The sequence below is a fragment of the Metopolophium dirhodum genome, chromosome 2, assembly GCF_019925205.1.
Source record: "Metopolophium dirhodum isolate CAU chromosome 2, ASM1992520v1, whole genome shotgun sequence".
Classification (NCBI taxonomy): domain Eukaryota; kingdom Metazoa; phylum Arthropoda; class Insecta; order Hemiptera; family Aphididae; genus Metopolophium; species Metopolophium dirhodum.
The window spans coordinates 1,197,408-1,214,129 of record NC_083561.1 but is presented as its reverse complement, the minus strand read 5'-3'; the positions used below and the strand labels follow the sequence as shown (position 1 = coordinate 1,214,129).

The 16,722-nt window shown below is 26.0% G+C and overlaps 2 protein-coding genes across 4 annotated transcripts in view; one reads left to right on the top strand and one right to left on the bottom strand.

The window, feature by feature from the left end:
• LOC132938047 (oxysterol-binding protein-related protein 9) overlaps positions 1 to 9,572 on the bottom strand; it is a 33,881-nt gene extending 24,309 nt beyond the window's left edge. Inside the window, exon 1 of one of the 2 annotated variants that reach the window (XM_061004715.1) lies at positions 9,174 to 9,572. In XM_061004715.1, coding sequence (XP_060860698.1) covers positions 9,174 to 9,272 — 99 coding nt within the window. In that variant the 5' untranslated portion in view covers positions 9,273 to 9,572. The remainder of the gene's footprint in view (positions 1 to 9,173) is intronic. The other variant, XM_061004714.1, reaches the window with a different exon arrangement.
• Positions 741 to 9,047, top strand: LOC132938049 (elongation of very long chain fatty acids protein AAEL008004-like). 2 transcript variants are annotated; one of them, XM_061004717.1, is made up of 7 exons: positions 741 to 916; positions 5,345 to 5,535; positions 5,688 to 5,765; positions 6,745 to 6,801; positions 7,831 to 7,936; positions 8,024 to 8,163; positions 8,227 to 9,038. In XM_061004717.1, exons 1-7 carry the CDS (start codon positions 859 to 861, stop codon positions 8,416 to 8,418), a joined length of 822 nt encoding a protein of 273 aa, XP_060860700.1. In that variant the 5' UTR covers positions 741 to 858; the 3' UTR covers positions 8,419 to 9,038. The 2 variants fall into 2 exon arrangements, with proteins under 2 accessions (XP_060860700.1, XP_060860701.1); XM_061004718.1 differs by lacking the exon at positions 741 to 916 and adding an exon at positions 5,064 to 5,277 and having other exon boundaries at positions 8,227 to 9,047.
• Positions 9,573 to 16,722: the final 7,150 nt, after the last annotated feature.

Here is a 16,722-nt window from a genome sequence, read left to right as displayed (position 1 = left end):
AAATAGTATCAAAAAGTTAATACTTTTTGAGGAAATCAGTATTTACCTTTAAAAGAATCACTTTATATAATAAATCGTTAATTTTTCATGTTCATACTAATAAAATTAAAAAGTGCAAGGTATGTTAAGGCTGGCATTTGAATGCAATCATTTTAGTTTGATTACGTTTTGACTATACATTAAAAATTCTAAAATATCTCGAAAATCTTGGCGAACGATTCGGTTCTTAAGCTTTTAAAATTTGAAATTTCACCCAATGACAACTGTATGGACTTGATAGTTTAATGTCTGATAAAATTGAATTTATCACTTTTTCAAATAGTTATGTTATTATCATCATAATTTAATTATAATATATATATATATATATTTAGGTAGGTAATTGGTGAATTAAATAATAAGTCAGAAGAATTCGATACGAAGTTTTATAAACTAATAACACAATTTACATAAAAAAAAATATAACGCTCATATTCGTGTATTAAAGTAGTAAAGTAACTGTCGATAAAATCATTGGTTGACATATTATAATAATTATTATACAGTAACCTGTGTGTCGTGTACCTTACTCTAAAAGACAAGGAAGTTACGCAAAGATATAATGTACGTTCCTATATATTATTATGTACCTTTGAAAAATGATTGTACTAACTTATATGCTAATTCAATTAAAAATAAGTAGGCGGGGGGCGACATAAAGTATGTCTACTTAAATAAAAAATATTCACTTTACTGGTAAACACATGTCGCGTAGGTGGCGACACTCTAGTTTAATTATACGGTTGCAGGGAACTCATGTTATAGGGTAGTTTAATAAGTATTTTTATTTTTTAAATAGTTTGATAGATCCGTAAGTTAATGGAGGTGACGAAAGAATTTTTTGAAAAGCTAGATGCTTTTGTCGATCAATATGGAGGTACGTAATATTTTATATAAGTTTAATTTATGAAATAAACTACTATTAGGTACAATACGCGATTGTAAATAATAATTTAAGGTTTGGTAATTTTAATAGTTTGAAATACCATACGATTGATGTTGCTACTAGACACCAAACCACTTTATTAGTTATAGGTATTTTAAAATTCATACGTTGCATTGATAAATTATGCGTTTAAATATAGTTACGTAGATATTTTTTTATATATTTATTGTACAATATATCCTGGATAATATCATAACTTACATACAATGATAGTGAAATAATTTAGTTGGGTTTTTTATTTAACTTAATATATAAAATATAAAAACTTCAAATTAAAAATTGATCGTACTTAAAAGAATACTCATTTTCTTTAATGTTTTAGATGCTGAGTGGAGCGATGAATGTTTTACAATTGATTTTACATTTATGTGTTATTTAGTATGACGTCCTTCAGGAGTAGTAAAAATACTTCAACCTTCAGTTTTGAGGGTGGTTTCTAGTAGCACATTGGATCTAGTTGGTACTTTGCAGAGTTCCCACTTTTCAAAGTAATTGGGAAAACCAAAAAATAAAACTAGGGAAGTCATATATAATTGATTTAATGAGTAAAATATAAACACTACTTTTCAAAATAATTGGGAAAAACGGAAAAAAATTGAGAAAAACGGAAACTACCTATTACGCCAAACTTATGTTTTCGACAAAATAGTTTTAATTTTTTTTGTATAAATTATAGTTCAAAACAGTAGAGACTTAAATTTTATCAAAAATGTATATGAGCATTTTAAAATTGTTCAATTTTAGTTGTTAATAAGTACTGACAGTTAATTTTATACAAGGTCCTTCATAAGTTGTTCTTAAGTGCGTTGGAGCCGATGCGTTTTTTAGTACAAAAACATGTCTTACAGGAAAAACTCTCACGCACTGTAGAACAGTCGGATTTTGTTAATTTTTTTTTTATTTAAAAGAAGAGAACATTTTTCAGGTCGGATCATGCTGATTTTCAAAATTATAATTATAGAAGTTAAAATATGCATTTGAATAATGCACAATATTTGTTCTTTTTCAAATGTATTTTTCTACCACTATTTAAAGTAAAATAAAAATTCAGCCTTTAATCCGACCTGAAAAATGGTCTCTACTTTTAAATAAAAAAAAAAATTAACAAAATCCGACTAGTCTTCAGGGCCTGTGAAGTTATTATAGTTGATATAATACCCCCCCCCCCCTAAATAGGTATCGAGCTGTAGATTAGTAGAAAAGTATTATAATTAAGGTAGTAATTAAAATATAAAATATAATTTTCAAATTGTAAAGAATTTCGGAAAATTGGAAAAACCAGCATCGACCCCTTAAATTTTTTTAAAAATATCAAGATATAAATTTTGCTCAATTTTTTTATAAACAATTCAATTTATGACATAACTGGATATAAATATTCAAACAAATAAAAGTTTCATTTATCTTTATGTAATTTAAAATAATATTATTCTTAAAGACTTTAAACATTTTGCACCTGCATATATTATTATTTAGGTACTATATAGGATATAGACAATACACAATAACATTTGAAAAATATTTAGATTAATTTTAAGCTACTTATAATGTTAAAAATAATAACTGTAATAAGGGGTATGCATTCTGACCGTTTCCGAGGAGTTCAATACAGACAATTATCTATTTGTGTGCATGCGGGTTGTGTAAATGTGTGCGTAGTAAGTGATCGTAAGTGTGAGTGACTGTGTGTAAATAAATAGCGAAGCGCACCCGCACGTGCACGCACATGTCAGTTACACAGCATTTTACGCGCTATATTACAAATGTAAATTTTAGTGAAACACTGAAACTTAGTTTCGTATTTCCAATAATATAGCTTACTGAGTGACATTACAGTATGAACACCTATTATACAAATTGAAGAGAAGAAGTTTATCTAGGCTTGTATAGGAGTCGATTTTCGATATTTTACTTTCAAAGTCCAATATTTAACTCTAAAACTTGTGATATTTTACTTTTTTAATTTGAATTATTGAGTTTAGTGATTAAAATATTTAAAATTGAATTTTATACAGACATAAATTAACTTCTCTTCTACAATATTGATAATAGGTGTATTTACTCTCAAACAGCTCAATAAACCATATTATTGGAAATACAAAAGTAAATTTTCATAGAATTTTTCAATGCTATTCATACCCCTTAAATACTTAGATAGCCACGTTTACTATACAATTTAAGTACTTTTTGGGTCACCTGAACCAAAAAAAAAAAATTAAATTATGTTCGTTTTATTACGTTAATAATTAAAAATCTGAGATAGTCCCTATTTACAAGGCTAATTTATTTAGTAAATATTTAAAAATAGTTTATTTTAAGAAGGTATTTAAATAGATAGTTTGTTAGTTATATATAATATTATGATAGTTGTATACTACTAAACGCTTATATTATGTTGAATTTAATTACCCAGTGTCTTATTATTATTATTATTATTATTATCACTATCATTGCATATTAATATATTATTATAAATTAGTATCTGAAGCATCAACTTATAAACTAATGGACAGCGCATTCCACTCGGCTCTGTCATCAATGCTAGACGATCATAATATAATATAACCATATAACCACAGAATAGATGAAATTTCATCTATTCTGTGTTAATAGTATACGATGAGATTCCCAGTAATTTTATTATCTGGTAATTCAAATTTTTTAATATCACTTAATGTCTTAATATAACGAATTATTGATTGTCATCATGGATCTTATACTTTTTATTGTATCAACACGACATTATATTATTATAAACGTGTCACTGTAGAATAACTTTTTTCTTATGTAACTTAAAGTCAACATTACTCTCATCACATATTTGCATTCGCCTATTATACATTTTTATGTTGTACAGATTGTGTGTATTTATAATAATATCTAATAATTAATAATAAATTGTAAAAATATAGGGACAATCTATGTATAAACTATTTACTTTTTAATCTTCTGTTCGAGTGGTGTGTATTACATAATAATTACAAACCATACATTACACCAGCGATTCCCAAACTGTACATCACAATTCACAACCTATGGCGGGTAAAATCATTTTTTTGGAAGGTCCTTATTTTTTATAATAAAGCACAATATGTCAATATGTTTAGTTTTTCATAATTTCTTGTCATTACAACTACGATTATATAACTGTCTAGAGGCCCGGTCACGATATCTATAAGGGGGAGAGCACTTGGTAGATAAATCACGGATTTAAAACAAAATACCTTCACTTTTATGTTAAGAATTTAGATAATATGCATGTACGGATATTTTAGTATTGTAGGATCAACAAAACAGGATTGTTGATATATGAAGAAAGGCGCGAATCATTAAAGTTTAGGAACCATTGCATATACACCCATAAACTTATCTAAATTATAAACATGGACAATATTTCAATATTATAATGAATCACTCACCAGTCACCAAACACTTCACATCCGTTATATATAAATATATAACCAACGTCTATAATTATCGAAATAAAAATGTAAAAACTAATTATATAATTAATTATATATAAATAATTTGCTAAACACTTATTTCTGATAAAATGTAAACGTCGAAAGACAAATTAGCGTATAGTATTTAAATGTTTATAAAATTATCTATTATCATTAAAATGTTGAATACAATAAATTCAAAAATTACTTAAGTTTTCTAAAAATGTTCAAGTATAATACTGTATGCTGCAAAAATGCAACTAATTGTATAACTATATAAGTAATTTAGCCGGAGATCTCTTTGAGTTTGTCCCTAAAATGTTATTTTCATAATATTCCGAATGCTCCCAAACATAAAAATAATTAATTTTATTGCTCAAGGATGCACCACGAGGAGATAAAAAAAATCTCCAAAAATGTATATAATTGCAATATTTTCCCATTGATGTACTATAACGGCGTAATATTATAGTAGAAACTGTACAGATGCAAAACATTATTAAATTTACCGACTACCGTCGATATAAGTATTGGGATTTCTCGAGTGGGTTCTATAAGAGTGAGTTACCTCAATACCTGTAGGCAGTTATCTGTATAAGATATAAGTAATGTACAATAACTGCACAGTAGGAATTTAAAACAATAAAGCATCAACAAGACTATATACTGCTAGAGCACTTGGGCTATTAAAAATGTACAATTTTGTTTATAACCGAACACACTTCGGCTATGCTCATTTATCATTTTGTATTTCTTTTTTTTATTACCATTTATCAAATAATAATTGTTACTTTTATTTTCAGAAAAAATGTATACAACAATATACTATATCTTAACTATATAAATAAAGTATAAACATTAAACAAGTAACCTATATTTATATTGTATAACAAATAATATGAAAATTGTTTTCCAGATCCAAGAACTAATGAATGGCCCATGGTCCAAGGAATCACAACACCATTAGCATGTGCCTCAGTGTATTTATACCTTGTGTTATACTTGGGGCCGAAATTTATGGAAAATAGAAAACCTTTTCACTTATTACCAATAATTAAAGTTTATAACTTAGTTCAGTTGGTAGCGTGTATCTTAATTTTTTATATGGTGAGTATAATTTTAAATTTTTAAATAGTTTTTGTTCATTGCAATACATACTGTTGTACTTATGTATACATTACGGCATAGTCAAGATTATAAGGGGGGGGGGGGCACTGTACATATAAAATAATTAACTTGTTTACGATTTGCATTTTTAGATTTTGATCTCTGGATGGACAACTAAATATACTCTTGGATGTGAGCCTGTTGATTCAAACGAACCACACTCAAATCGAGTAAGGAAAAAAATATAATAGATACTTGTTGTAATTTGTATACATGAAATAAATAATATACTAATTCATAACATAACAAAACTCATTTTTGCAAAAGTTCCCAGTTCTTTTCTTAATTATTTGGAAAAATTCATAACAAAAAGTAATACCACAAATGAAAATGAGCGTCTGAAATTTAAATTTTAACGAAATCTGATGTCACACGTTAGGTTAGCGTAAAATAACAGTTTTCTTATTTTGTAGAAATTCAAAAACAAATAACCGTAAATACATGTAATTTTCACCAAAATATGTTTATATCTATGTTTATATTATCATTTTCATGCTAATATACATTTCACATTCAGTATAATTTAAACTTTTTTTGAGGTATCAAATATTAATAGGAATTTTAACATTTTTTTCTATAAATATTGTGAACAATTTTTCGCTTGTTGAAAAAGATTGAAAATTTAATACAAGGCTCCTTCTCTGTAGTCCATACTGAAAACCAACTCTAAGAAATATATAAATACGTTTTGTATGCAATCAGTGATCTTTAAATTCAAATTAACATACACATTACAGTGAGCTACTCAATGACCAAAGTATACTATATATATAATATATAATACATTATACAGTAGTGGTTACCTACTTTCTTCCTTTTTTAAAAAATTTAAGTAGTTAAATTTATTATAAAGTTTTGTAGATTATGTAATATGTAATAACATTTGCATTGCAATTATCTTTACAATCAGCCACATAGAACATTATTCTTTTTCATTTTTTTTTTATCTAATATTAAATCTGATGAATATTTCTTGGAACTATAATCTTGTGAGTTTTGAAATAAGATGTGTAGAACATAAAATTACATAAAATTATGATGTAGCACTCATTTAATATCTTAATAAAAAGTAAAATAAAAAAATGTCAACTTAACAAGCTTTTAACTGCACCAAAAAAAAAAATATATATAACTGTTTTGTTTTTGTAGTTAGCTCAACTGTTTTGGTGGACATACATGTTGAAATTGGTTGAATTTGCTGAAACTGTAAGTATTATCTAAATTGATTAGAAAATTAAGTATAAGTCTTTACATTCAATATCCACTGTGAATTTCATATCAGTCTTTAGGTTATTAGTTTATTACGTGTAGAATATCCTATATTCTTGTATGTTTGTCTGTTCGTTTAATTTGCATAATTTTCAATTAGATACTTTTTGACCTACACTGGACATGAGGCATTTTTAATGTTCTTATATGAAATTAATTCAATTTTTTTTTTGTTATTTGTTTATACCTATACTTTATGATTTATAAGCTTTTGTAGTTTTGTGGTCAAATAAATATTTATCATATTTTATTTACTATTTTAGTAATCAATGACAATAATTTGAACATAATATACAATTTTATCGGGCAATTTAATATTATATAACATTAAGTGGTTATTGATAAGAATGTAATTTACTCATAAAGTATGTAGGTAATAGAACCAGATGATCGTAAAATGTAATGTTCCTAACATTTTTTTTTTTTTTAATAGCTGTAGGCTTTCAAAGTGTTACTAATGGGGGGCTTCTGACTCACGCAAACCCCAATAATGTTTTATTCCCTTATATCACATATTATGCACATATGTGCATGTTTTACCATAGTGAAGGTTAGGTATATTTTAATTAAAATTAAAAAAAAAGTCTACAAGGTTTTAAATTATAATGAATATAATTGGTATTAAAATGGCCGACTTAGGTACATATAGAGTTTAACAGAAAAAACTAACAGATGTAAATAATTCACTATGTAAAAATTCTGTTTAATATACTGTAATATATATATTTTATTTATGTTTTATTAATTACAACATTATGGCATAATTTACGAGACAACTTTTAATTATATTTTAAAAATTAGATAGAATTAGAAGCGTTGATATTAGCTTGAGAATGTATATGATACACTAATATACAATGTGTTAGAATGCCACTTTAGAGTCAAACAAAAATATCTATAATAACTTAAATTCAGAATAATTTAAAACGTATATTATGTAATATATTTAAAATTGTTTAATTTTAGGCATTTTTCATACTACGTAAAAAGACAAAACAAGTTTCTGGACTTCATGTTTATCATCATGCTTCTACGTTTATTTTAGCATGGGCAGCTGTTAAATTCTTCCCAGGTAAATAAATAATAACTAAATAACTAAGCGAATTTAGTTTAAAAATAGGTTTTTTAATCATTTTAATTACCTAACTGTTTATTATAGGCGGTATGGCTTCTTTTCCAATTTTAGTGAATTCAGTAGTACATATTATTATGTATGCTTACTATCAACTTTCGTCTATGGGACCACAATATCACAAATTTACTTTAAAGTATAAAAAATATGTGACTATTATTCAATTGGTAATTATCTACATAAAAAAATTAAATTATCAGATATCGTATATTTTATATTATTATTTATAGATTCAGTTTGGAATACTTGTAGTACATACACTACAAGTTTTGTCATCAAGTTGTTCCATGCCTAATGCATACCTATACGGAATGCTACCAGACATCATTGTATTGTTTTATTTATTTTACAAATTTTACAGAAATACATACACAACAAAAATAAAAAATGTAGAGCTTAAATCGGCCGAAAAAATTAAATAAATATCTCATCATTTCTATTATTCCTATAAAAATATAGAAAAATTACATCAAACAAAAATGAATAAGCATATAATAATGCCAAGAAAATATTATAAAATTAAATTGTAAATTGTAATATTATTTATTTTTCTTAAATAATTTATATTATAATTTAAAAGAAAACCTAAAATTTGTATTATTTTTCTGTTTATACAACACAACATTGAACTATTAATGTATTTAGTGAATTTTATATGATAAATTGTTGGGTTTAATCTAAATTTTTAATTTCATTTACTTATTAAAATGTACCTATTATTTTATGTCACAATCTTAAGTATAAACAATTATAAAATTATTTTTACAACTGAAATGAAAAGTAATTTTATTTCTGGTTCATCATGTCCAATTAGTTAAGTAGGTATTAATTCATTTTTTTATGATTACTTAACTAATATATTCTCATTCAATTTGGTATTCTTGTAGTACATATTACATGCACAAGTTTTGTCATGTAGTTGTTTCATGCCTAATGCTTTGGAGAAATTGCATTAAAAAAAAATAAAGGCCTCGGTTAAAAACTTAAAATTAGTTGGTTTAATTTAGAAAAAGAAATACATTTTACCTACTGTTTAACAAGTTTATTTGTTACTTATGTAATAAAAGTATCTACATAAAATAATTTATCAATTCTATATGTCATGTTCAAATAATAAATAGGTATCTAAGTCTTCAACGTTCAACTATGAAAAATTATTTGTTTCTTTAATGCTTACCGTATAATATGATAGTGTCCCTGAGATATCATCGAGAACGCACCAGCGATACTGCCATCCTTTAACAACATTTGTCCATTTGCTCAACGTACCTTCCATTCTAATTCAATATTTAAAATTAATTAAAACCATAAATACTAAAAACTATTGGAATTTTTTATTGTTCAAATCTAGCTTCATTAGGTACATATAAATAAAAATATTATGCTATTCAAAATTTAAAAATATTATTAAAATGTCTTAAATAATGTCAAAAAAATATACATTAAAGAAAAATATGTACTACTATAGGCTAAAGTTGTAATAATAATAATCTATAATAGGTATTTTAAATAAAAACATAAAACTAAAAAAATATATATATATTGCACTGAATACTGATAACAATATTTATCTACTGCCTGTAGGCACTAGGCTGCAATGCTGTAGTTGTAACCACCGCAGAATATAAGTTGCTAGAAAGTTTAAGACACGTCCAGTGTGACCAATGCGACAGTTAAAAAACACTTAATTTTTCGACATTATAAAACGAAAACGATGACGGCAAGTCTTAAATCACGGGTCTTAGATTATACCATGATAAATTATAATTTACCATGGGATATACTTAATACCTACAATACTACAATAACCTGTAAAATATTAATATATTATATTATCACCTAGTGTCTTAACAAAGAGTTTTTTAACGTTTTTTTACTCATAATATGATAAAATTAAAAATTAAAATAGACGAATATTTCATAAAAAAAAAATGGCTTCGCTTTTATACCTAATGTATTAATGTATTAGAGCCATAATATTATTCTAGACAAGCCCAGTCAAATAATGTCAAAATAGATATAATAAAAGTATAATACGCATGTCTCGTAATAAATAACGAATCCATGTAAATGTTAACCATTGTTAGTATTTATTACCGGCTTACTTTACGACTATTACAGAAATAGACGTAGTACCTATACATTTTTATTAATAACCATAATTTCATAGACACTCCCCACTCCCCAGAATTCAATAAATCGTCAGTTTGATATTCATAATCTAAAATATGTATTAAACGTTGTCTATGGTTGTCTATAGCGATACAAAATGTAATAATAAACCAATAATAACTATTAATACTATTAAGATATAAAATTCTAAAAATGTATAATACCATTAATACCTATAAGTGCAGTACTACCAGTGGCGTAGACATGACTTCTGAAAGGGGGAGGGGAAGAAAATGACATAGGTAAATGGGAGGGGAAAATCCCCCGGACCTTTGTTACTTTACCGGACACCCTTTTTTTTGCAATTTTTTTTTTTAAGTAACAAAATACCAATCCCCCACCCTCTCAAAACGTTTTACTTAGGGAGTAAAATATATTACAATAAGGAACAATGAATATAATTTGAATTGATTCAAAATACACATCTAACATAAGTATGGATGATTATTCACTCCAAAGCCCGGCCATAATCAATATATATTATATATACGCACCTTTTTTGATTAAATACCTTCGCCACTACAGATATCAGTTTCGTATTCAAATAAGTAGGTAATAGGTATAATATCGTATAGCATTATTATAACATAGTACAGGGACCTATATTGTATATTTATTATTTATAATATATTATACAGAGTGATAAACATGCTAGCCCCATTTTCCCTTTAATAATTAATTCATTCAAATTCCGAATTTCGTCATTTTTAAATACACTTAAAGACCATATATTCAAACTCTTGAGTATTTTTGTACTATACTATAAGCTAGGTGTGTTCTGTAGCGATACTGCAAACTTCTGTTTTTCAAATGAAAAAACCTCTCTTTTTTACTTTAAATTATTTAGTGGATCATTTTTTTGAAAATGTTGATGTACTAAATTCAAAATTTAAACGTGCACTTATAGTTTTTTAGTTATTAAAATGTTTAAGTATAATGTCTAAGGTCCAAGAATAATATTCCTTAAAAATAGTTTTACAAAAATACCAAAATATAAATTAGATGTAATATTGGATATAGTACTTACTATACCTACTTGGACCATTTTTAAAAATTATAAATATTAATAACCAAACCACCATAGCCCCCCATATCGTCTAAGCCCATCATCATGATTCATGAACCTATTATCCTTAGTACACAAAGTTAAATAACTCAAAAACTACTAGTTCGAAATTTGATTTTAATACTTCACTTTGCATATACTAACATTTTCAGTAAAATAATCCACCAAATAATTTACAGATGAAAAAATGGGATCTCGTTTGAAAAACAGAAGATTGTATATTTGTGTCTTTACACGACTTTTTGCAATACAAAAAAATCTCAAGAATTTTGAAATATCATGATATTAAAGTTTATTTAAAAGTTCGAAAATCTGAAAATAAATAACTGCATTTTTGAAAAACATATTATGCCAAATAGGGGATTATAATTATGTTTGGTGAATCACTCTGTAATCTGTATAGGTAATACGTATTTAACATTTAAATCAATAATTGTGTGGTGGCTGTGGTGCTGAATTATTATCATACAAAAGTTTTGAATTCGTATTATTGTTATACCTATAGCATCTGTTTTTACTGCAGTAGCTTTACTTCTAATAGATACAGTTAAATCAATAATTGTAAAGAATTTTCATGTTATAAGACATAAGTGCTACTCTTTTTAGCACTTGTCTAAACTGATAAGTGTCTTTTATATAGACTATATTATTTACCGCTTTTCCTTTGCTCTAATAAGAAGAGGATATGCCACACCCGCATTTGTTGTTTTCGTCAGAATGTCAGATGAGTCCTAGGAAAAAAAGTTCATAATATTCTAAATACAGTATTCAAATACATATTTATTTTTTAGTTTAAAAAAAAACCTCTTAATAAAACATTTTATTTTCGCCCAAAAAAATCAATATAATCAACATAATTTTATTATATAAGCGTACAATATACATTTTGTAAAAACTGTTGGTCATTAAAATACAAAGGTAAAACGAAAAAAAATATTTACCTATAGTATTCTATCGAATAAAAATACGAGTAAAAAGTTTTTTTAAAGTATTTAAAATAAATTTGTCAAGAAGAATTTTTTGAAATCGAATTCCTACTTAACAAGACTGGATGTTAAACGTGCAGTATTGTGTATAACGTACTAACTACTTAAGTGTAAGTACCTAGGTACCTAATAGTTAATACCTATGCGCAGTATGCAACATATAATAATATATGTTTATAGTGAAGTTACAAACTACTGGGTATTATTGATTTTATATTAAATAACTTTTTAGTTTTTATACATTCGTAATAATATAATAAAGTGCATCTACTACAGTACTGTTTGACTCTTTAATCTCTTTATCCATATATGAAATTTCTTGTGTAATATGTATGTATAGTATGTTATAATATGATTATTATGAATTATGATTTATGATTATCATAAACATGTTTGTTTTTCAGTCTTTTTATAAGTTACAGTGTTATTTATAAATAAGTTAATTGTTTAATGAATGTTTAGTATATTAGTATATTTAGTAAGCGCTTTTTACCGAGGTATTTACTTATTAAAATTAGGTACTTGATCACATTACAATTTATGTCTGAGTAGGAAATAGGAATAATAGGATTAACATCAACAATAGGAATTAGGAACAATAAGGAACATATTATAGACAATATAATAATCTTAAGTTTATAATTTATATACATTTATATAATACTACCTATTTTTATTTAAATGTCCGAAGTTAAATTTATATTTATTGCCCAATGGGCACTGGCCACTGCATGGGTAGTGAGCGTATCGATTTAACTGTTCTTAGTACTATTATATATTTATATTTAAATAGATACGATTGTACGAATATACGATTTACCTAATGTAATATTATTATTTAGCCATTAATTAATAAAATACATAATATTATGTATAATATATAAATAATACCTCCTAATAACCTAAATAATATAAATACTACTTTCGTAAATAGGTTAAGTCAATATTATAGGTTCTAAACAATTATTTAAATAAGTAAGTATGTTAAATTGTATTTAATCCAATATTGTATTCAGTTTTTTTTAAAAATAATAGGTATACTTTCGAAGTTTCAATTTAAATTAGAAAGTTAGCAATTTTCATCAACAGATTAATATTTATGTTGACTTATATTTTAAAAAGATATTCATGACATTTATTGGAATAAATAGTAGATTAGTCAGCTGAGTTGTAAAAAAAAATGGTAATAGGTAAGGGGTATGCATTCTGACCGTTTCTAAGGAGTTCAATATAGGCAATTTTCTATTTGTGTGCATCCGGGTCGTGTAAATGTGTGCGTAGTAAGTGATCATTAGTGTGTAAATAAATAGCGAATCGCACTCGCACGTGCAGGCACATATCAGTAACACAGCATTTTACACGTTTTATTACAAATTTTCTGGACATACGGTATCCAACTCTGGGGTGCAGCCAAAAAGTCCAACTTAAACAAAATTCAAATCTTCCAATCAAAATGTCTCCGTCAAATAACTAAAGCTCCCTACTATGTATCTAACGACACTCTACATAAAGATCTAGCCATCCCAACAGTTCAAAATGTTGCAAAAACTTTCTACAAACGCACACACTCCAAGTTCCACAGCCATCATAATCCCCTGATTTCCCAGCTATCCACCAACGCTATTCCTGGTGACCCCAGAAGGCGTCTAAAACGTACCTGGTGTCGTGACTTACTAATTTAAAATTGTTCATACATCTACCTCCCCTAATCTTATAATCCTGCCCTCTCTTACTAGCAAATTAAAATCCTAGCCTAAAATCCTAACCTTAAGTGCCTCCAATGGACGGCTTCTTATCTCCAGCCACTCAAGCCATATCACCTCCATCACATGCACTTATTGTAAAACAACATTTACAGATTATGTATATATTTAAATAAACGATAAAAAAAAAAAATATTACAAATGTGAATTTTAGTGAAACACTGAAACTTAGTTTCGTATTTCCAATACTATAGCTTGCTGAGTGACATTACTGACATTACAGTATGAACACCTATTGTACAAATTGAAGAGAAGAAGTTTATCTAGGCTTGTATAGGAGTCGATTTTCGATATTTTACTTTCAAAGTCCAATATTTAACTCTAAAACTTGTGATATTTTACTTTTTCAATTTGAATTATTGAGTTTAGTAATTAAAATATTTAAAATTGACTTTTAGACAGACATAAATTAACTTCTCTTCTACAATATTGATAATAGGTGTATTTACTCTCAAACCGCTCAATAAACCATTGGAACTACAAAAGTACATTTTCATAGAATTTTTCAATGCTATTCATACCCCTTAAATGTCATGAATACTTTTTTTACAGAATCATTGTTAAACGTTTCGTTTTATAAGTTCAATCCTTAGCTATAAAAGTTGAACATTTTATAAATTTTTAACTACAAAATAATTATTAAATTCAAATTTCAATTTTCAATTATGTCAAAAATTAAACTTTAAATGCTTACAAAAAAAAATTATGCTTATGTATTTTTAATATTTTTCAACTGCTATTGTAACAATATATCAGGAGCTTTGCATTAAATGTTCGCGCTTTTTTACCCAACAAATAAAATTTTATTGATATTTATAGAAAAAAAAAATGGAAACTGAAAATGCGTAAAAATTCCTGTTTTTCCTTAATTTTTCTTTTGTTTTTCACGGCGCTTTTGAAAACTACTAGGAATTTTTACTTTGAACCCCCAACGTACCAACTAGGTTCACTTTCCTATCAGAAAAGATACTGTTGAAGAAAATCTAAGCATTTACTGTCCTAAAAGGTGATGACAAAAACGAAAAAAAAAATTAAATAAAAAATAACATATCATTGTAAAATCAATAGATTCATCGTTTCACCCAGAATCTATGTGATGTTTTATTAAATAAATATATTTTATATAATATAATCATATAAATATAATATATATACGTGCATAGGTATTTACTGCCTATGACTATTGACCGTAGTCCGTAGGTATACGAGACGCGAGTGGAAAAGAGACGAGTACCTATAACCTAACCTACACGACAACCATAATAGTTTGAATAACATGACCAATGTCCATGCACGTTTAAATTATATTTCCTTAATGCATTATTCATGTAATAAAAAAAAACCTTGGTAAATAACCGTCACTGTAGTAACATACTAACATAAACGTTGTGTTTTTATTTTTTTTGTACAACCATGTACCTACGCCCTATTATTAATGACTGTTACCAAACATATTATGTTGTACCTACCCATGAGCTATGGCTAGCTGGTAGTCGATAGCTATATAAATAGCATAAAAACATATTATTGTACACGACATATCCGTAGAAAAAAATGCACAACAATACATGATGAAAAATATTAAGTGATATAATAATATTATGCTCTTAGAATTAGAACTATTACATTATTGTAAAAACAATGGTTCTATATAGGTTTACAGCTATTGATTTTTTTAATTAAAATAAATGCGTTTATGAAGAGAAAGTAATTAAAAAACAAACTGTATAAACGCGTAGGTAGTTTAATTCATTATTCATAAAACATATCCGTCATAAAAATGATAAAACACATCATAATAATATATCATGTAGGTATTATAGTAGCATTAATAAAATTATTGTAGGAAAAGATTGAATTATTATTAAAATAAAGTACAAAAATGTATACTATTATTACTTACACAAATTACCTAAATTAATAAATTAATCACATCGGTTTGTTTTGTTGAGTACTCGAGAATGTTAAATTGTATATATAAATAATATATAGGTACTTATTTTAATATGGATTTAAATTCCATATCACAATATTAGATTTATAATTATAAAAAAAACAATATGATGCATTTTTTTAAGCTAATATTTTAAATTAGGTAGGTACCTCACTTATACATAACATATTGCTTAATAATGCAATAATACTATTTTACTATTTTAGTTAGGTACTTGATTTGAATAGGGATTTTTTAATTTATAATTTATCACTAGTATAAATATTTCAAGAGGTATTGCCGTATTGCGAATTGCGATTTATCTATAATAATAAATAGTATATTATGTATAGATAAAGTAATAACTAAAATGGATTGACTAATTTATTAACATTCGAAAAACTATTCAGATTTCAGACATGATAATATTATATTATACTTTTTATTTATAAAGTACGTTTTTTGCATTTTTATTAATAATATATTATATTTACTTAAATACTTTTTGTTGATAACAAACTGTTAATTTATTATCTGATAAAACTCAAATATAAATATTATAAAATAAATATAGTTTGTATTTGTATGTATATAAAGCATGCTCAGACTTTCGTGGTGTAAAACTGTATAATTAATAACTATAGCCAGTAAAATAGATATGGAAATAGTCAAATGTAGTACCGATCTATAAAGAGATACATGGGGCCTCGTAGATCTGATATTTCTGAGGAAATTGTATACAACTATTGAAATAACTTAAGTTTCACACTTGTTTGTTATTTCAAATAATAAAAAAAATACATATA